Genomic DNA, 23,055 nt, shown 5'->3' with positions numbered 1-23,055 from the left:
TCTGGCACAGAAGCAATTCTGACGAGCCATGATTTTATCCAACTCCTTCTTCCAAGGGGCTCCGTCCGCTTGGCTCTCTCTTACATAAATCAGGCAGAAGGAGGATCATGGAAGTGGGTGGATTCACCAGATCCTAGTTTGACCCTCAAATCATTACATGAAATGAACTCCAATCAAGCCCAAACTGCAAGATGATGATGATGATAACCATGATGGATGATTACTTGATTAATCGCCCATCCTGGCTTACACTGGGCTCTGGACAATGTACGAGTTTAAAAACCAACATAACAATTCCGATTTTTAAAAAATCATTCAAAAGCCCAGATAACGCCCTATGGGTTTTTAATCTACATTTGTGGATTACCAGGACATCACTGGGGTGGAGGGAGAAAACTTACTAAGTATCTGGGGAGGGTCAAAAATGGAAGGTGCCAGCCGGACAGCAAACCGTCGCTGACCTCATCCAAAAAACTGGCAGAACATCTCTGCCCTACAGGCCACGTGGCATTGCCTAAGATCCCTCAGGGCCCTGATGTTAACTGGCAGAAAGTTCCATCAGGCTGGAGCCAGGTCCATGAAGGCCCCCGGCCCTGGTCGAGAACAGCCAAACCTCCTTAGGGACAGGGATCATTAGAAAGTTGTTACTAGTAGACTGCAATGCTCTTCCAGGTCAGTCTCAAGGGTAGGCCAGAATGCAACTGTCAGACATCGTAACTTGCATTAACTGTGTTAAGAGACAATATTAGAACTGTTGTAAATATTGTAGAATATTATGAAAGACATCCAGAAAAGGAAGTAGCGCTATTCTTTGCGGATGCAGAAAAAGCATTTGACAATTTAAATTGGGACTTTATGTTTGCAGTGATGGAAAAAATGGAGCTTGGAGAAAGTTTTATAAGAATGATAAAGGCAATATATTCTGAACAAAGTGCAAGGCTGTGCATCAACGCAGATCTTACAGATGAAATGAAAATTAGTAAAGGTACCAGACAAGGCTGCCCGCTTTCGCCATTGCTGTTTATAATGACTCTTGAAATTTTACTAATGCAGATTCAAGAAGAAAAAGATTTAGAAGGACTACAAATAAAAGGATTTACCTATAAATACAGAGCATTTGCAGATGATATAATGTTTATAAATGAAAATCCTTTACAAGTTACACCTTTGTTGTTAATGAGAATACAAGAGTTTGGGGAGTTGGCGGGACTTTATATAAACAAAGAAAAATCAAAAATCTTATGTAAGAATATGCAGAAAAATAGACAACAAGAACTACAAAGACTAACGGGTTGTGAAGTTACCTCTAAGGTAAAATACCTAGGGGTAGAGATAACAATGAAAAATATTGATTTGTTTAAGAACAATTATGAAAAGCTATGGCGTAAAATAGAAGAAGATATGCTAAAGTGGAACAAGCTCAATTTGTCACTGTTGGGTAGAATAGCTGCAGTAAAAATGAATATTTTACCAAGGATTATGTATCTGTTTCAAACCATCCCCATTGTGAAAGATGCTAAGCAATTTGATAAATGGCGAAGAAAAATTTCGGAATTCGTGTGGGCCGGGAGGAAACCTAGAATTAAAATGAAAGTCCTGATAGATGCGAAAGAGAGAGGTGGATTCCAATTACCAGATTTGAAACTGTATCATGAAGCAATTTGTTTAGTATGGTTAAAAGAATGGATAACGTTATTAAATAAAAAACTTCTAATGTTAGAAGGCCATGGAAAAAAATTCGGCTGGCATGCATATTTGTACTATGGAAAAAAGAAGATGGACGGTCTTTTCTCTCACCATTATATAAGGAGTAGCTTATTAAATGTGTGGATAAAGTACAAGAAATATGGTGATGAGAGGAGACCTTTATGGATAGTGCCGGCTGAAGTGATAAAGTTAACGGCCAAAACAGTCAAGGAAAAACAACTATCATACAACCAGTTACTAAAAATACAAAGCGGGAAAATAGAATTGAAAACTGCAGAAGAACTAAACTATAAATATGATTGGTTTCAAATGCAACAAATAAAAAGTTTGATGGAGAATGATATCAAAGCTGAAGGAATAAGGAAAGAACAAACAGAAATGGAAAGAGTTCTGCTTGGAGATAATGAGAAATTAATTTCAAAAGTGTACAAATTACTATTACAATGGGCTACAGAAGATGAAGTAGTGAAATCTCAAATGATAAAATGGGCAATTAATGTAAATAAAGAAATAAAGATGGAATCTTGGGAATATCTGTGGAAAAATTCCATGAAACTCGCAACATGTCATAGTATTAAAGAGAACTGTTTTAAGATGATGTATAGATGGTATATGACTCCAAAAAAATTAGCAAAGATGAACAATAAGATGCCAGATAGGTGCTGGAAATGTAAAAAGCATGAAGGTTCTTTCTACCATATGTGGTGGACTTGTGAAAGAGCTAAAATGTTTTGGCAAATGATTCAACAAGAGATATCTAAGATCCTGGGATATGAATTCAATAAAGAGGCAGAGACTTTTCTGCTGGGATTACAAATGGAAAAATTTCCAAAAGAAGATAGAACATTAATATGGTACTTGCTCTCAGCTGCTAGGACATTGTATGCGCAGTTGTGGAAGCAAGAAAAAATACCAGAAAAATGGGACTGGATTATGAAAGTTATGTCATGGAGTGAAATGGACAAATTAACAAGAAAATTAAGAGACTGTGATTTAGAACTTTTTAACCAAGAGTGGAAGAAATTCAGAAGATATGTAGAGAAAGAGTGGAAAATAAAAGGACATTGGACAATTTTTGAGGATTAAGATTTTTAAGATAACAATACAATTCTTGAAGGGGGTTCTTCTTCCCTATGTTTCTTTTTTGTTTCGTTTTTTTTTCTTGATAGTTAAGGGTACCTTTAATATCTGTTTTTTTAAAGAAAATAACACTGGCGGGGGTCAAGTAATTGGGGGAGGGGTGGGAGAAAGTAAGATGTGGGGTAGAATGATGGTCTTTTTCTTAATATATATTAAGCTTTTTATAAGTTGTAGTTATAGTTCTACTACCATATGTTACTAATAAAATTGTTTATTCACAAGTAACTTGCATTAACTGTGTTATAGCTAGATATGCTTGCTTGACCAAACTAACGCCATTTTGTTTCCTAATACTAATCATGAGAGGGGAGATCTGCATTTCAAACAGAAAGGGACAGTTGCTAACCACAAGGGAGGAATTTCGCACTGGGCACTAGCCAGTGACTGGGGCCTTTGAAGATGGTATGCCTCAAGGTAACCAGCAGGGTTCCTTCCCTGGGAAAGAGATAAGGGAGTGTGAGAACAGACAACTGTCTCTCACGAGTGTGAGAATGGTTTTATGGTTTTCTTTCATGTATCCTACAAAACCCCAAGCGTAACCTTGAAATGTATCAAACTCAATCTGCTCCTATCCTAGACCACTAGTTCTCAAATAAATGAATTTATTTTGAAACAGAATGGTTCGTTTTCATTTGAAGTTCCGACGTTTGACAGCAATAAGTTACAGTAGTATAGTCTGGAGGCGACCACTGCATGGATCACTGTGACTAGGTCCAAGCCAGTTGCCGAACTTGGCAAAGATGGAAAATGCCACCTTGGCAATATGCATAACCTTTACATTGAAAGAGAGGTATCTGGTGTCATGCCCAGGCTCTTGACAGGTGGTGCCCAGTGTTAATGGTGCCCCTTCAAGAGCCAGGAGCCTGCACTCTGATCCCAACCCTGCTCCCCACGGGCGCAGGTCTTTGATGGATTCAGCTTCAGCCTGCTCTTCCTCAGCCAGCCCACTACGGCTTCTAATCCCTCAGCCAGATGTTGTGGGACAGTGGCTGACCAACAACAGCTACAGCTGGGTGTCAACTGCAAACTGATGACACCCAAGCCCGAAATTCTTTACCAGCTGGGTGAGGGGGTGCATATAGATGTTAAACAACATCAGAGAGAGGAGTGCCCCCCCTTAAGGAACCCCAAATAATAACACCCCCTCTTCATTTTGTGTCTCTCTCCACAGACACAAAGAAAATCCTTCCTCCTGTTACTTTACAGAGTGAACAAGGGAATTCTGGAGCCAACCTCTGCCAAGTGTTTGCTTGCCTTGAAATATTCACTTTCCCCTTATCTTCCACAGATAAGCAGAGGTCAGGAAAAGCTGCAATGTTCATTTGCCTGATCCTCCTGTAGAGACGTTTCTGGGGATTATAAAGCCAAGCCTTTTCTTCACAAACCAACCTTTTATGGTGAGAAGTCAGATTCTCTTCTAAAGATCTTAGCAGATGGAAAGGCTTATGGAGGCACCCCCAAGAGCAATTTCTGTCAGAGCTCTCTCAGCCCCACCCACCCCACAGGGGAGGGGAAGGAAAAGGAGATTGGAAGCCATTCTGAGACTCCTTCGGGTACCGAAGGGCAGGGTATCCAATTTCCTCTTCTCCTTCTTCTTCTCCTTCTCCTCTTCTTCTCCCTTGACATTCTCCAAACGTGCCATTCCATGGAGCCACAAGGGAAAAAGAGCACAAGATGTGGAACTGGGCACAGAATTTAGGAGTCTCATTGATTTCATTTGTTAAAGAAGCAACTTGCCAGATCTCAGTGTTTTGTTTCAACAGGGAAACTGCTGAACGAGGCCTCCAGTGCTTGAAGGATGGTACTTCAGTGCCCTGTTGAACTTGATGCTGTCCCCCTTGTTTAAAACAAGCAGCACAACAGGGGCAAACTAGCCAGTATTACGACTACTAGGATTTGTCTTGCTGGGCAGATGGGCCAGTTAATTAACAATTAATTAATGTGTAGATAGCCAGGAGATCCTATGATTGTCTGGCAGCCAGAAGTTCTAGCTCTTACAGCGTTACGCACCACTAGGTGGCAAGCTAGACTTGTTTTTAAGGCAAAAGATGTTTCAGTAGTTGTTTGCCATTCCTCCTGGTATTCCTTGGAGGTCTCCTATCCATGCACCAACCAGGGCTGACCTGCTTAGCTTCGGAGATTTGACGATATAAGGCTAGCCAGGGCTATCCAGCTCAGGGCTATAGGCCAGTGCAGGGCCAGCTCACAGCCTTCTGCCACTATGCTGGCCCAGACTTGGGTGGGGAGGGGAGTGCCCATGTGGCCCTGGGACTGATGCTCTGTGGAATCATGCTTCCTCCTCCAAGCCCCAGAACATTTGAATCAAATTCAAAATGGGGGGGGGGGGGGCGGGAAGAGATTAAAGAGATCTTGCAGTGACTGCTTAAAAGCTTTAGCATAAAAACAAGGAAACTGTGTGCAGCTGGGATTTCTTCTTTCCCAGCTTTAACAATCCTCATACTGAAGGAGGAGAGATCCCCAGTCGCAGGCAGTATCTACCCATGCTAAGCAAAAGCAATATTTACTATCACACCTTATGATAGACTGTAGCCTATCACATCTTGAACGGAGTCTGCAGGGCTAGTTACACAAAGAGGTGCAAGAAAAGATCCATGTTGCTGAACAGAATTCAGCTTCCCAGGAACTTCAACAGGTTTCCAGCCCCTAGTTGCAAAAATATGCTGAAAGCAGATCTTTTCCCTCTCCCCAGCAGTAACAGAACTATGAAAATGAACATTGCAAAAGGAATTATGTTCCTGTCTGGCACTGTTATTCCCTCCCCTTCCTTTCTGAGGATGGAAAAAGAAAATATCTTGCTCAATATTCAGCAGATAGCCAGGGTGGTGTAGTGGTTTGAGTGCTGGATTAGGATCTGGAAGACCCATGTTAGAATCCCCACTTCTTCCATGGAAGCTCACTGGGTGACCTTGGGTTCAGCCAGCCACACACAGACTCAGCTCACCTCACAGGGCTGTTGTGAGGGTAAAATGGAGGAGAGGAGAGTGATGTCAGCCACTTGGGGTCCCCGCTGGGAAGAAAGGTGGGGTAGAAATGAAGTAAATAAGTATTCACAATTTATTCGAACCAAAGAATCCCAAATGACTTTCAGATTGCATTAGTGCAGAGTTTTAGGTGCATGCACACAGCCAGTGGGGTGCGGTGGTTCAAAGTGTTGGGTGAGGAACTGAAGAGTCAAGTTAAATCCCCCTTCTGCTGTGAAACTTCCCAGGTAGCCTCAGGTCTGGCAGTCTCTCTCAGCCTTGTCTACCTCACAGGGCTACCAAAAAACTACATGTGTTTTGCTCTCAGCTCCTTGGAAGAAGAGCAGGACAAAATCATACTAGATAAACAACACTTTAAAGCCTTTAAGCACAAACTGCACTTTAAAAATATGGAAGATACATTTGCATTTTCCTCAATTTCCTCTTACCTCCTCCCATTGATGGATGTAGCGAATGAGCCGTGAGAGGCGCAGCAATCGCAGGAGACTCAAGATCTTGGTGAATCGGACAATGCGCAAAGCCCGGGCCGTCTTGTAGACCTCCGAATCAATGCCTTTCTCCACTATGAGGAAAATATAATCCACTGGGATAGAAGAGACAAAGTCCACCACAAACCATGTCTTCAGGTACTTCTTCTTGATCCTCTCAGGGTCCAGGATGATATCGGTGTTGTCCTCAATGACAATGCCTGTCCGGAAGTTCATCACCAGGTCCATGAGGAAGAAGGTGTCAGACACCACATTGAAAACAATCCAGGGGGCTGTGGTCTCGTCTTTGAAGAAGGTGATCCCAACAGGGATGATGATCAAGTTCCCCACCATGAAGAGGAGCATGGTGAAGTCCCAATAGAACCTGCAGAGGGAACACAGAAGGTTCAGAACTCCAGCGGAGTGGAGAATCCAGCACCAACTGAGGTACCAAGGTTTACATTATTTACTTACAGAAACGTGAAGGCACAGAGAAAAAAAATAGCTGCCCTGAGTTTAAAAAAAGAGTTAGGTAAACGCTCTCTACTAAACACCCCCCTCCTCAACTCTTATCTGGGAGAACCGGGTTTGATTCCCCACTCCTCCACTTGCACCTGCTAGCATGGCCTTGGGTCAGCCGTAGCTCTGGCAGAGGTTGTCCTTGAAAGAGCAGCTGCTGTGAGAGCCCTCTCCAGCCCCACCCACCTCACAGGGTGTCTGTTGTGGGGGAGGAAGGTAAAGGAGATCGTGAGCCGCTCTGAAACTCTTTGGAGTGGAGGGCGGGATATAAATCCAATAAATCCAATATCTTCTTCTCAAAAAATGTTGGTTTAGATCTCTCCAAATATAGAGGGGGTTTTCTGCCAGAAATCTTAGCTTGTATTTCTAATGGCCGTGACAACCAGGCAATCTTGGCTCTCTAATGAAAGGTCTCTAATATGAGACTTGCACTCAGCAGGTGATGAAAAAGCAACCTCAGCACCAGTCATCCTCTTGCATCTCATAAGAGGAGAGACCATAAAAGTCAACTGTTTCTCTAACTTGTATCTGACTAAGGGAGCTTTGACTCTACAAAACTCTTGTGGGTCTTCTCAGATGCTCCTGGCTGAATTTTTTTTTTAATTTAATTTTTTTTATCTATTTTAACAGGAAAAAACACCACCACTGCAACCATATAATGAATATCATACGTAGATTAATACGATGAATAGACTTACAAAATAAACTATCATATAAATAACTGTTAAAAACATTAAAAACCAACTTGCACAGTGATTTATGCCTATAATATACCCAAAATACATTTTAATAATTGGTAAAGGACAAAATCCATATATTTCTGAGGCAGTTTACATAAAACCATTTCATGGGTTTGTACATATTACAAAAAGGAGTACAATTTTTCTAAAAAAACTGTTTGTACTGAAGAATCTGACTGTATTAAGTGTGAGTGACATTAAGTTTGAGGCTATTTTATCCATCATAATTACGTCCTGGACTTGAATTTAGCTACAGACCAACATGGCTGACTGCCTCTGAAACAATGAAAGAGAACACAACTGGTCCAAATTTATCATCAGCAGACATCTATATTGGCGACTGAGGGATATGGCAGTGCTCTTCATAGAGGAGCCCATGCTCAAATTTAACTGCAAGCCATCAAGAAATCAAACCCCAAAGCCTGATAAAGTTGTGCGAAGCAAATATCTATGTGCAGACTGGCCTGAAGGCCAGTTCAAGCTCAGGATCTGAATTTCTTTTAGAGCCTGGGAGATAATCCCTCCTTCCCCCAAGCTAGCAAGAAGTCTACAAATGCCACTCTCCTCTGCAGCTATGAGGTCTGGGAACTTGTCATTGGACTGATGCTACTAAAAAAAGAACAAGGAAAAAACCATTAGGGTTTGTAGAATCTTTCGGGCTCAAGTGCCGTGTTCTACTGGAGAAAGTTTTTCTTCCAGACGTTTCGTTCTCAGCTGCGGAGAACATCCTCAGTGGCTTTGCAGCCAGAGCAGGCACTCTGACCTTCTTGGCTGCTGTGCATTGAGTGAGGCCAGGGCTGCTGGAGAGCTGCTATTTCTAGGCTGGAGGGGGTGTGGTGAAAGGGGGGGGGGTGAAAGGGCAATAGGTTTATGGACGTGCCCAACCTATTGCCCTTCCACCACACCCCCTCCAGCCTAGAAATAGCAGCTCTCCAGCAGCCCTGGCCTCACTCAATGTACAGCAGCCAAGAAGGTCTGAGCGCCTGCTCCGGCTGCGACGCCACTGAGGATGTTCTCCGCAGCTGAGAACGAAACGTCTGGAAGGAAAACTTTCTCCAGTAGAACATGGCACTTGATCCCGAAAGACTCTACAAAACCTAATGATGTTACCAGCCGTGAAAACCTGAAATCTTTGATAAGGAAAAAATCCATTAAAGTTTATAAGCCACTTTTGCATACAGAACCTTGATGGCAATTTGTCCAGTTAAAAAAACCAGCACACCTACATATTGAAAAGACAGACAAGGATGACAAATACCACCAAAATGATCAGAAATTTTAAAAAGAACCGCAAAGTAATTAAAGGCATGAAAATATATACCCCCCCTCCCAAAACCCCACCCAAATAGGAATCTGTAAAAAGATGAAGGCAGGTGACTTCCAAGGGCATAAGACGGATGCTCTGGGGTGCTGGTATGGCCCTGAACCCAGACTCTGAGGTGCCAAGGTCACTTTCAATGCTTCAAGGCACTCCATGTGCATCGCACTCTCAAAACCATAATAATTACCGTATTTTTCGGACCATAAGACGCACTCCCCCCCCCCAAAAAAAAGTGGGGGGGAGGTGCGTGCGTCTTATGGTCCGAATACTAAAAGATGAGGGGGGAGGGGCCTGCAGCCCCCGGGAGACAAGCGGCGAGATCGCTCCCTCCGCCCCCATCGCCAACCCAGCACTTCGCAGGGAGCGGTCTCGCCGCTTGTCTCCCAGCCAGGCCTGCTTCCCCCGCGCCTGCGTGCCTGGCTGGGAGACAAGCGGCGAGATCGCTCCCTCCGCCCCCATCGCCAACCCAGCACTTCGCAGGGAGCGGTCTCGCCGCTTGTCTCCCAGCCAGGCCTGCTTCCCCCGCGCCTGCGTGCCTGGCTGGGAGACAAGCGGCGAGATCGCTCCCTCCGCCCTCATCGCAAACCCAGCACTTCGCAGGGAGCGATCTCGCCGCTTGTCTCCCAGCCAGGCGTGCTTCCCCCGAGCCTGCGTGCCTGGCTGGGAGACAAGCGGCGAGATCGCTCCCTGCGAAGTGCTGGGTTTGCGGTGGGGGCGGAGGGAGTCGCCGCTTGTCTCCAAGCCAGGCACCTGCGTCTTATGGTCCGGTGCGTCCTATGGACCGAAAAATACGGTAAATCACTTTCCAGTATTCACTTCACATTGCAATCCCTACAATAACTCTACGAGGGATGGAACAAAATTTGAGTCCAATGGCACCTTTGAGACCAGCAAAGTTTAATAAGCTTTCATGTGCAGGCACAAAAGTTTATACCCAGAATGAGACTTTGTTGGTCTTCAAGCTGTCTGTCTGGACTCAAACTTTGTTCTGTTCAGACTAACAAGAGTGACCCACCTGAATCTATGTAAGAAGGGTGAGTAAGTATTGTTCCATGTTACAAATTGGGGGGGGGGGGGGGACTCAGGGAAGGAGAGGCTGACTGACTGACTTATGGCCAAGGCCACATCTAAACCTGGAGCCTTCCAGACAGCCTCCACAGCTACCATGGAATTCAAATTCCAGCTCTTGGGGAGAACAATATTCCAGATCAGGAGAGGCTGCTGTGAACTTCAGTTCACAAACCACAAACTGACCAAAATTCATCATGAACTTTTTTTTGTGAGCTGGTTTGTGTGCCTTTCCCCTGCCCTCCCCATCCACCACACTCTGTTCCTCCTTCCCCAAGCTGCTGGAGATAGCAACGACCTTCCCCATCAGCCCACAAGGTCGTAACAAGCAAGCGGCACAACTGGGCTTGTTTTGGCATCTCCCTGCGCTGAGACAGATCAGTGTAGAAGCTGCAGTTTTCCACCAGGGCATTCAAACAGGGCAATGACACTATGGACAGAAAACTAGTTTTGTCTCTCCGAGCAGCGAGGAACATCAACCCCCACCCTCCACACACATTTTTTAAATGTGGTACAGGGAACTGGCAATAGTGGCTGGCCAACATTCCAGCCCTTCAACAAGCCGGACAGTCTCCAATGTCCCTATTTATTGTGGACACCCCAAAGTCTTTGCACCAGGGCCTTTTTTTGTAGAAAAAGCCCAGCAGGAACTTATTTGCATATTAGGCCTGACACCAAGCCTGCCAGAACTGCGTTCTTGTGCAATTCTGCTCAAAAAAAGCCTCACTTTGCACAAGCTGTGATTTGATGGGAGCCAGCCCTCGGATTCAGTGGGAGCTCACAGGAGCACAGCTCCTGAACCTTTCTGAGAGTTCCTCCTCCTCCTGAGAGTTCCACCTCATTGTCCACTGAATAGTATGTGCAGCTGCATAACAATCCCTGGCTGAGTTCCACCACCTATTTTTCTACAAAATGACCCCTGAGCACAGGGAAAGGGGGCAGGCAGGACACGGAATTCTTTCTGGGTTCAGCTTCTTGAGAATGTTAGATTTCGTTTTTTTAAAAGCAAGTTTCTAGATCTTAAGAAGCATTTGAAAGCATACAAGCAATGCTTGCTGAAACCTCCAAAGCCAGGGACAAGGCCAAACAAATAAATAATTCTATTAGAAACACAGAAACGTAGAGCTGGAAAGGACTTCAAGAGTCATCTGGTCCGATCTCATGCACGACACTAGAAATTCATAACTACCCACCACACCCCCGTGACCCCGCTCAATGCCCAGAGGAAGGCAAAAAAAAACCCTCCAGGATCCCTGAAGAAAAATCCCTTCCTGACCCTGAAGTGACGATTGGCATAACCCTGCTGGGCACGTAAGAGCCAAGCTCATTCACACCTTAGAGACCAAGAGGTTAGGCAAGGGATGAGCGCAAACCAGCTCGCAAAAAAAAAGTTTGTGATGAATTTTGGCCAGTTTGTGAACTGAAGTTCATAGCAGGTCAACAAGCACAAACTTACAAGCAGTTCATGGCTGGTGGTGAATAGATACATTTCCAGACACACGCTGTCTCTGCTCAAACAAAATGTTTAGCCAACTTCAAAGCAACTGGTGTGGGGGGGGGGGGTGGAATTCTCCAGCCTTAGAAACATCAATAGGTTCTCTGTGCATTTGACATGTGTAGCTTGCGCTTTTAAACTTGTGCTGGACATTTTCCCCAAAAGCACTTTCCTGGGGTACAGAGTCACAGAGCTGGAAGGGGCCATAGAGGCCATTTAGCCCAACCCCCTGCTGAATGCAGGATCTGCCTAGAGCATTTCAGGCAAGCATTTGTCCAGCTGTTGCTTAAAGACTGCCAAGGAGAGGGAGCTCACTACCTCCCTAAATAGCTGATTCCTTGGTATCTTTGTTGGGAAGCCATAACTCAGATCCCCTAAATTCAATCTGCACATCACTTGGAGAACATGTAGAGGAGCACTGGGGGAGGCCCCGCTAGGGGTCTCTAGCAGGGCTGTAGCCAGGATTTTTCATTAAGTGGGGCACATTTTCATGGGGCACCAATTATGTTTACACTTACTTTAAAATAAATTATGGAAAAAGTCATTTGTCACTAAAAAAGGCAACTTGCTCTTTGAAGGGCCTGATGAAGCCAAATGGGGAAGGTGGTGGTGGTGCATGCACGCTCCTTTCACCACTTTTCCGTGTGCTTTCCAAAGTCAAGCGCAGAGGCTCTCCACAAGTAAAAGCCCTGCAATTGGAAGGGCATCACTAGAGTCTCTGCCACCACCCACAGGGCTTACTCATGCCTCCTGGCCACAGTGAACTTGTACAATGGCACGGACACCCACCACCACCCAGCAGCCTGGTGCCACCATCTCAGCCACCAGCTCCACCATGCCCCAGGTGACGCCCAACAGGGCAGCTGGCCTGAACTACTTGCTTGCACCCGCCAGCTGCCCGAGGCAGATGCACTGGTCCTATTGGGACCACAAGAGCAAGTACAGCACCCCGCACTTCCACATTGACATATGAGGACTAGAAGCCCTGGGGGGATTGGGGTGCTGCTTCTGCAAAGGAACTTTGAGTGGGGGGGGGGACCCTTGCTAAATCCCTCTCTCCATCTCTCGGGGCCAGGAGCTTCAGAACAGCATCTGGCAAGAGAGGGCGGTGGCAACAAGAAGTGCGAGAAATAAAATTGGAACTTGGGGGTGGTAAGTGGTGGGGCTGGGACCCGGGGGGCCCCACCATAGTTGCGGCTTGGTCTCTAGCTTGCACAGGGTCTGTTCTAGATACTCCTAAACCAGGACCTGTCATTTCCCCAGAAAGCATTTCCCTGGGGAAGCCTTCTTTGGGAGGCTGTAACGTGGACCCTGTAAATCCAATCCTCACTAAACTCGGAGGGCAGATAGAGAAGAGTCAGTCAGAGATCTCCTGAGAGGTTGGTGTCTCTAGCATGCTGGGGGGGGGGGACCATTCTACCACATCATGAACCCCGTGAACCTCACCAGTTCATTTGGCAGTGAAAAGTTCGTGACGGTTCGTGGTTTGCAAATCGAGAACTTGAACTGAACTGCGCTTTCCCAGCTTGTGCCCATCCCTAGCAAGAATTCTTCCAGCAGTCACAGAGGAAGGCAGCTGCCCCCTGAAGAGCTCCGCACCCCCTTGTCATGGCTAGCAAAGTCAGAATAAACTCCTTTTTAAAAATAGTACAAACTGCAGAATAATTATGCAGATCTCCATAGCGGGTAGCACATTTGACATTGGTTGCCAGCTCCAGCAATAGGTTACAAGTAGAGAACCAAATTTATCACTGCAGAACATGCCATCAGCAGCTTGGGAAGACAGGCAGTTAAATGGAGGCGGGTTTTTAAAACAGGGAAGAGAAGCAGATGCCCTCCCTCTGGGTCCTGAAGCCGAAACAAAGCAAGCAGTTAAAGAACAGGGAGTTTACCTTCTGATCTTCCTCCAATGATGGCAGGGGCCCCCCCAGGGGTTGCTACGGCGACTGTGAATGATGTCACAGCCACACAATGACGACTGCAGGGCACAGGAGACGGACCAGGGAGGCTCAGACTGATTTCTGGGTGATCAACAATTCCTCTGCCGCACCCCCACGACTGCAAAGGGGCCATTCCAGAGCCCAGAGGGAAGAGAGGGGAAGAGAGGGCATTCTGCTGGACTTGGGCCTAACTGGTGGCCTTCAAGAATTCTGCTCTCAGAAGAGCTCCTTCTGTTTCAGTCTGGGTGCAACACATGGCAAAGGATTCCTTTCAGAGAAGCTCTTGCTTGCTCCAGGGAGACAGGCGAGGCACAAACATGCCTTGAACCAAAATCATTCCCAGTTCATCAGGCTGCATGCCAAGTCCTTGCACAGCACCAAGGCCTGGCCCCTGAAAATGGGGAAGAGCCTCTGCTGGGCATGCAGAAGGTTCAACCTCCAGCAGCATCTCCAGTTAAAACAGACCAAGCAGGAGGTGATGTGAAAAACCTCTGCCTAGAACCCTGGAGAGCCAATGACTGCCAGTCTGCATGGACAAGATGGCCTGATCCAGTGGGCAGCCTGGCCGTGTTGGTCTGAAGCAGCAAAACAAAGTTTTGAGTCCGGTCGGGCACCAAAAGTGTATGTGAACATGAGAACTTATACCAAGAATAAAACTTTGTTGGTCTTAAAAGGGCCAATGGACTCAAACTGTGATACATTATAAGGCAGCTTCATGTGTGTTCCTCCGTTCATGCGCACTCCCTCGTTGAAATCCCATCTGGCATTTTCAAGGTTCAGAAGCCAGATGCATTACAGCTGTGGTCACCTCGTGGGGCCATCAATTGCACAGGCCTGCTTTAAGACCTTCACCACCACTGTTCTGGATACAGGCACGAATCCCATTTAACAGACAGGAGAGACTGAAACCAAAAATCTGTAGCGCTCTTCCTGCATACAGGTACACATGCACAGACACTGCACTGCTACAACAGCCAATATTGCTGCATTTCTCTATCTAAAAAAAACAAAACAAAACCCTGAGCAATCTAGAGAAATACTTGTTATTTAATATAATGTCCCACTGCATCTGGACAGAGCAAAAAATAGCAGGCAGCAACTTTGTAAGGGTCACCCTTAACGGGTAGACTTTGCCCTTGGAATGCAGCCTCCAATCACCATCTCCCCCCCCCCCCGCCCCCTTGTAAACTGACCCTGATTTGTCTGCAGCAGCTCCTTGTGGCAATTTAGCAGCAGAGTAGTAGAGGACAACAGCTACAAATTTGGAGACAGGATGAAAGGATGAGAGGAGCAGTGGACGAAAGGCAGGCAGATAAAAGGGGAAAATGTACACAAGCCGTGTGGCAGGAAGATACATGCATGGGTTACGTGGAAGGATTGATCGTTCATGGGGCAGTAAAACTCCAGGCACACTGTTTCCACTGGCACCTTCAAAAAAATCAATCCTGGCACCTGGGCTGCACAAGAGGGCAGGAAACCTGTCTCTCTACCTACCATGAGCAATTATGTGGGTGGTTCCTGGCTGCCCCCTCTGCCTCCTCCCTTGGACCTTAACTGCAGTCCCTCACTGGTCTGAGGAAGCCAGCAACAGCCTTTGACTTTGGGGCAGGCTGGCTCCTCTTGACAAGGCCTTGCTCCCCTTGACAAGGTGGTGGAGGTATACAAGAAAACCGCCTGGTAAGCAGAGCACCAAACTCAGGTTTCCATCTTGCCTGCCTTCCAAAAATTGGCCCGGAGGAAAAAAAAAAAACTTGCATTTTGCCCCCTGGTGATACATAAAGGAACTATGCAAGAAAAATAAGCTAAGGAGGGAGGGGCCTAGAACGCTAAGCAAGAATGAGGTTTACAGGAAAGATACCAAAGCCCGCTGGAAGAAGAGTTCAAAGATCAGTAGCCAAGATCTGAATCCAGGGGCCAGAACTCAGCTCACAGAAAGCAGCTTTTCCCCAACTACCAAGTCATGACATATCACAGAGTGTCAACACAGTTCAAGGGTTCAAAAATTCCTTGGGCAAGTCCAGGGGGGCCCAACAGGTTGCCTTTCCTGATGCCCATCAAGCATCTTTTGGAAAGCAGACAGGGCCAGGTTGGCACTGCAGATTTTTTTAAATTTTGCTTTGGTGGCAGTCACCAATACAACACACGGATCTTCACTTTGTGACAGAAGGGAAGCTATAGAGGTGTAGAAGACTGGTCAACTGACTGGGCCACAGAGAAGAGGGTAAACAGGGAGAACAGCTCTTGTTGGTGTATGTGTGTGCATGGGGGAGCACTGGCTTAAAAGACAGCCGTGGGTAACCCCCCAAAACACGTCAGGGTACCTAGGTCAAAACTGGGTGGCTTCTTCCTACATCACCATCACAAATGCAAATTAATCTATCCACATCATACTGCTTCTTAACTTATTAGTTCTAAGCAGATTACTAAAATATAGTAAAAGCTAGACCCCATTTGAATGGCTTTGAAAATCTATTACAGATGCATAAAATTTCACACCTAAAAGAGAGATAAGTCTGCTATTATCTTCTAATAAAAGATGTAATTTCTCCATATGATCTATATTTTGGAGCAAAAGAAGACTTTTTGGAGCAAAAGAAAATTTCTAGGCTTAGGAAAGTAATTATATTCAAAGGTCACGTGATACAGAGTGAATGAAAATTAAGGTACCTAGAGTAAGTGTCCAGCAATTTAGGGGGGGGGGGGGGGGGCTGGAGGCCACTGTACCAAATCTAGGCCTAAAGTGGATGCTCTTTAACTCAGGGTCCCCTGTTGGCCAAATCCACCCCACAGAATTGTTGTGAGGATAAATCAGAGGAAGGGAGAACCATGTGTGTCACTTTGAGCTCCGCAGGGGAAGGGTGGGTTAAAGACAAAATGGATCTGAGGACTGGGGAGAAACACAGTCCACAATGACTCAACTGACAAAATCCCTATTTCAGATGCTGTGACTGCCAGGTCAAGTTCCGCGACACCCTGTCCATGAGTTCCTGCCAGGTGGCTCCCAGCAGTCTCTGGCTGGTGTCTAATGTCAGCCATTTGATGGCTACTAGCAATTTCCAGTTTTGGACCCATAACTCCCCAGTTCAGATATTAGATTCATCGGGCAGCCACGTTGGTCTGAAGCAAGAGAACCGAGTTTGAGTCCAGTCAGGCACCTTGAAGACCAACCGAGTTTCATTCTGGGGATGCTTTTCATATGCCCACACTGTTTCTAAAAAGCATATATCCAGAATTAAACTTCGTTGGTCTTAAAGGTGCCTCAGCTCAGATATTGGATGGGTATTTGTATTAGAATAAGAAGGGGGCAACCCTCCCCTCTCCCCTGGTTCCTGAGGAGCCTTCAGATCCAAAGGGAAGTGGCAGCAGCACTAATTCCTTGTGTCTGAAGTCACCAGAGCCTCCATTATTTTATTTCCCCACTTCACACACACACACAAATAAGAGTTTTCAATGGCTTAGCAGTGAGTTCTCTACCCCCTCCCTTAGTAGTTCTCCAGGGGCACTTAGACAGCTGAAAGGGCTTTGAAAACCACCCCACTTCCCTCACCCCCATTAAAAGTCTTATCCTGTAGCTTCAAGCCTCAGGCACTGTTCTTTGCAGGCAAACTGGTAGGAAGTTGCAGGGCAGAGTTACTGTGGGGCAACCGGTAGGGAGGCCTCAGAATGCTCTGAGTGGCTCAAAGCCCTATGAATGATTCATGGCAAAAGCCACGTCTGATGGGCTCCTCTTCCCATTACTTGAAACACTTCCCCAGAACAGAGTGCTCAAGAGGACGGCACACAGAAGAGCAGGCAGGAGGCTGGAGAAAAGTGGTCGAAAGATGGGGAGGGAAGGAAGGCAGCGGGGGGAGGGGTCCTCAGGAGAAGATGATTCTTTTCCTGCTATGAATATCCCACACCAAAAAAAACCACTCTCAAAGATACAACCCCCCTCACCTCCCTGTTATATCTGTCCTTCCTCTCCCAAGAGTAAAACCTCTGAAACAACAGCGGACAGCTCCCTCAGCAGCCCACGCTTTCTATCAAACATTCACCACTGAGGCTGACCTGAAATGATCCATTCCCCCCCCCCCCATAATTTTGGTACAACAACCCCCACCACAACAACAATTCACTCCAGCACCTCACTTGAAAGGCCACAAATCTTCCCACAAATGGCAGGGGAGGTTTTCTCACCAGAAAAAGAATATCATCCCCAACCATGAGAGGGGTTTTGCCCTTTGAGGAATAACCTGTCCTCCACAGTTCAGTCTTTATTCAAGCTGTCATGGGTGGGGTGCTAAGGGCAAAAACTACCTCTCAGTTTAAGGCTGCAATGAGTTCCCTTGTCCCCCCCGCCCCTGGCACAGAAACTGAAAGTCCCCCCCCCAGCAGATGGGTCCTTCAAGCCCAGCACAAAACTAGCTCCCCGCATTCCCCACCTTTCTCTTTATGCTGCAGAGCCCAGTTCTAGAAAACCTTTAGAGAAGAGAAGATGGACAAAGGATGGTCAAAATAACAACATTAGAATTGAAGAGGGAAGCATACTTGGTGGTTCAATGCCACACTGGTGACTTGGAGAGGGGGGGAGGCTGAACAGAAAAAGCGACTGGACTGCGTTAAGTTTAGATGAGGTCTGCAAGAGGCTGGCTGCCTGCAGGGAACAAAAACTGTGTGTCTGTGTTAAGCGCTGTCAAGTCGCTTCTGACTTTTGGTGACGCTCTGAGACATCCTCTCCTGAACATGGCATGGAGTTAGCACCAAACTGTTGTTTTAAAACTGTATCAAGAATTTTAAATTGTAACCTGTTTTAACTTCTTAATGGATTAGTGATTGTTTTATTGTTTTACTGTTGATATTATGAAGTTGTTAGCCGCCCTGAGCGGCGGGGAGGGCAGGATATAAATGTGAAAAATAAATAAACAGCCTCGCTCAGGCTCTCCTTGAGGGACTCAACGCGCCTCGTATGCTGGGTCTTCCTCTTCTGCTGTCTTCACCTGTTCTTACCATTACTGTCTAATTTGAACATGGACACTGGTACCAGAGCTTGCAGTAAAGCCAGATGCCAACTTTTGCTGCTGACAGACAACATAATCACTAGACCTAACAGTATCAACTACACCATCTCAGGATCATTCACTTGCTCATCTTCTAACATCACAGCATACCATTAAATGCCAACAATGACCTTCAGTTCTCTACATAGGACAAACGAGTCAAACATTACGCCAAAGGGTAAATGGACACAAATCTGACATCAAGAATTACAAGACTGAGAAATAGGTACAACGCTTAAGAACATAAGAGAAGCCATGTTGGATCAGGCCAATGGCCCCTCCACTCCAACACTCTGTGTCACATAAGAACATAAGAGAAGCCCTGTTGGATCAGGCCAATGGCCCCTCCACTCCAACACTCTGTGTCACATAAGAACATAAGAGAAGGGGGGACTTCCGGCAAGATGGCCGAGTAACGCAAGTGCCTGTCCAGGTGCTCTTGGATGACACTTGGGTTGCAAGCCTTAGGGAGCGACCCCCTGCTGGGTCCCTTCTAAGGAGGTGTCTGGGGACACCCCCGCAGCCAAAGGGAGCTTACAGAGGATTGAAGGGAGCAGCGGAGGCTTCTCTTTTCAACTTCTGTCTTCCCTGGGCCGAGGCTTACAACTGCTCTATAGCTCAAACTGGGCCGCCGGAGAAAGGAGCGCCTGAAACTACAGCGACTCTAAACGTTAGCCCTGAAAGACTAAGTAAAAGAGGTTTGGAGAGATTTTGTATGAAACAGCCTGGACCGGGGATAAGGGGCAAAATACCTGTGCTGAGAAGACGAGTTCCCCTCAGGGCTGAAAAGCGAAGAAGCCGAAAACAATCCAAGCGGAACGGATAGCAGCAAACCGACGAGGTGAGCGAGGAGCGGATCCCCCCCCCCCCTTCTTACTTTTCTCTGAAGAGACGGATACGCGATAGCTTTGTTTGACTTCCTTTTATCTTTACCCTCTTATCTTGGTGAAGTGGTAATAGAGGGGAGGACGGCCAGAAGGCATGGAAATTAATTAAGACTGAGGAACGTGAAGAAGGAAGGAGGAGGTTGAAAGGAAGGAGGGGGAAGTGGTAAAGATGGACATAAATAAAAAGATGAAAAGAAATGACTGAATGAGAACTTTGGAAGTGTGGAGAGTGGAGAACGGAGAGAGAGAAAGGGAAGAGCTGGAGAGCTAGAGAGTGCAGAGGCTTGAAAGATGGCGGGGGCTGGTAGCGTGTGAAGAGGGACAACGGAGGACGGAGTGGAAGAAAGGAGGGGGAGGTGGTTCTTAGTGGCTCCTGCCGCGGCTGCCTCCTCCTTGAAGAGTGGGTGATTATCCTGTTTCATTTTGAGACTCTTGACTGCCGCCTTCTTGCTTTGCGCCCACGTTTTGGAACTACTTGGGCTTTATATGGCGTCACTGAAAGCTTGATTAGAACTCATTAAAGGTGTAGAGGCTTCTGGGAAGAAGAAGGAAGAAGGAAGAAGGGAGAGAAGACTTCTGGGACTTGTAGTCCGGGACTCTAAGCAAGGGTGAAGTATCTGCTTAGACTGAACTGACGTTACTTTGTTTTATTTGTTTTTCTTGTTGTTTGACACAACGCTGAACTAATTGAATTAATTTCTCCTACCCTGGTGATTTGAATACTGATACCATGAATGTTGTTATAAATTGTTGAATGCTGAACTCATTGGGACTTGTAGTCTGGAACTTTGAGCAAAGGTGAAACTCTCAGTTAGACGGATTTGGCTCCACTTTGTTTTTCTTGTTTTCTTTACTGTTTATTATAATGTATTGAACTGATTGGTCTAACAACTTTGATCTAATTGATTATAACCTTGCTGTATTTTTCTGGGTTTTGAGCTCTCTGGTTAAATTGACCACCACAGTATACTGTCTGTGTTATTGATATAATTAAGTATTGAAATCCTAGCTTGACTATAGAACTATAGAACTCATATTAATATTGCTTGGGTTCATAAAGCTTTAGCAAATTTAAGGAAAAGCATAAAAGGGGTATTTGTGATAATACTGGAGAACATAAAGAGAGATAAAATCAGCATTTAAAATGGATCCTAAAATTAAGAAAGCACCACCAGCCCAAGCTACCCCTCCTGGCCTAGGGAAATCTGCTACTTCAGCATTGAATCAGGATGCTGTTGAAAAATTACATGCCACAATGTTGGCGGGTTTTAAGCAGAACCAGGAGGCTTTGGAAGAGATTCAGGCAGGATTAAAGGAAGATATTAGAAAAACAAATGAAAGGATGGATGAATTTCAAAGGCAAGTCCTAGCAAATGTACAACAAGCACATAAGTTGACGGCTAAGGTTGATGTGCTGGAGGAGCAGGGGAAAACTATGGCTGCTTCGATGAGAGAAGTTAAAAACACCACATCAGACTTAGAGGATAGACTGGATAAAATGGAAATGGACCAAGCGATGTATAAACTGAGATTTCAAAATGTGCAAGAAGAAAAAGGCGAAGATTTACATAAAATAATTGAAGAGATCTTGAACCCAGATGGGAAACAGGAGATGAAGGATATAGGCCTAGAAATTGATTGGATAAAAAGAATAGCAACGGCATATACAAAAAAGAACAACCTCCCAAGGGAAATTCACGTAAGATTTATGAGAGTTTCCACATGTGAGAAGATCCTGAGAACTTCAAGAGGAAATGAGATAATGTGGAAAGGAAACAAGATTAAAATCATGAAAGATATTCCCTGGAGGGTAAGACAAAGAAGAGAAGGCTACAGGAAGCTAGTGGCGTGGTTGGTTGACCAACCCATCTCCTTCAAATGGCTGATACCAGAAGGAATTTTTTTCGTGTACCAAGGTAAAAGATTCAACATAACATCCTCGGAGAAAGTGCAAGAGTTCTGGATGGAATATATTGATAATCAAGAGACTGAAACGGAAGAAGAGCAAGAAAGAGAAGAAGCTTCAAGCAGCACCTATAGGCAAAGTACAAAGAAGAAGAAAAATGGAAAAATAATGACAAGATCGCAAGCATCGAAAGAGAAAAGAGAGATATTAGATAGTAATCTAGGACAGAACAATGGATAAGAAGGGACTAAAGATAATATCAGTGAACATCAATGGCTTAAATGAACCGCATAAAAGGAGTAAGATATTTCTTCAGCTCAAGAAGACCCAGTCTGACATAATATGTATTCAAGAAACACACATCAAAAAGGAAGATCAAAGATATCTACAAAATAAGAAATTGGGTACCCTCTACCATTCTTCCGATCTCAGGAGAAAAAGAGGAGTAGCTATATATGTGAAAGAATGGATTAACTCTAAGCTACTCTATTGTGATGGTTCTGGCAGAATTGTGTTGGTGGAAGTCGAAGTGGAAGGTAAAAAGATGATTATAGGAAACATCTATGCTCCCCATAACAACCAAGATAAATTCTTTGCTGAATTGTATAAGAAGTTAATTGAATTTGAAAATACAAGTTATTGTATCCTGGGAGATTTCAATGCTGTACATGACGTTCTTAAAGATAAAAAAACTGGGAAGAAAGGGGGGGGGAAAAGGCTGCGTGGCCTACTCCCCCAAACCTTCTTTAAGATGGCAGATGAACTCAACCTGGTGGATACTTGGAGAATGAAGAATCCCCAGACGTCAGACTTTACCTTCCATTCTCAAGTGCATGATACATGGTCCAGATTGGACATGTGTTGGATGTCAATATCAGTGGCAATAGCAGTGGAACAGGCCGATATACTTCCAAAAGTTTTTGCTGACCACAACCCAATACAGATAACTCTGGGAAAGGCAACCCTCAGGACTCGTTGGACATTAAATACGCAAATCTTAAAAGATAAAGAATTTGTATTGGACTCAAAAAAAAAGATAAAAGCGTTTTTTGAACAAAATCGGGAACATGATACTCCAATCCAAATAATATGGGACGCCTTTAAAGCTTTTTTTAGAGGTTTAGCAATTTCCTACTCAGCTAAAAAAAAGAAACAAAGAACCCAAAAGTATAATGATCTATTGGACAAACTACGTAGACAAGAAAACATCCAAAAAGTAAATAATACAGAAGAGATTAAAATAAGGATCCACGCTTTGCAACACCAAATAAATCTACTGCTATCAGAGGAGCTTGAGAGGAAACTAAAATGGACTAGACAAAATTACTTTGAGAACGCGAATAAAACTAGTAGATGGTTAGCCTTCAAGCTGAGAAAAGAAAGAGAAAAAAAAGTTATCAGATCATTGAAGGATGAGAACCAAATAGAAATGGTCAAAGAGGAACAATTGAAAGAAATTGTGAGGAAATTTTATCTGAAGCTATATAAGAACCAGCAAGTATCTGAGCCCCAGCAAGATGAATATTTAAAACAAGCCAAGATGAAACAAATTACAAACCAGCAACGGGAATCTCTGGAAAATCCGATAACAATGCAAGAAATTGTGGAAGCGATTCAAGGCCAGAAAAATAATAAGACTCCTGGTTTAGATGGTTTGCCGATTGAGTTTTATAAGTGTTTTGAAGAGGTGCTTTTAATACCATATAAACGTGTTTTGGAAGGAATAAGAGAGACAACTAAAATACCTGAATCATGGCTGGAGGCGTTAATTACATTAATATATAAAGGTGGGACTGAACCTACAGACATTAAAAATTACAGACCGAT

General features: G+C 45.0%; 1 protein-coding gene across 1 annotated transcript in view; it reads right to left on the bottom strand.

The window, feature by feature from the left end:
- The window catches only part of HCN2 (hyperpolarization activated cyclic nucleotide gated potassium and sodium channel 2), a 96,040-nt gene that overhangs the window by 49,403 nt on the left and 23,582 nt on the right, over positions 1–23,055 (bottom strand). Inside the window, 1 exon segment of the mRNA XM_060233488.1 lies at positions 6,278–6,701. Within this exon segment, the coding sequence (XP_060089471.1) occupies positions 6,278–6,701 (424 nt within the window).

The sequence above is a fragment of the Heteronotia binoei genome, chromosome 2, assembly GCF_032191835.1.
Source record: "Heteronotia binoei isolate CCM8104 ecotype False Entrance Well chromosome 2, APGP_CSIRO_Hbin_v1, whole genome shotgun sequence".
In the NCBI taxonomy this organism is placed as follows: Eukaryota; Metazoa; Chordata; class Lepidosauria; order Squamata; family Gekkonidae; genus Heteronotia; species Heteronotia binoei.
The sequence above is the reverse complement of the archived record's forward strand: the minus strand, read 5'-3'. Positions and strand labels throughout refer to the sequence as shown.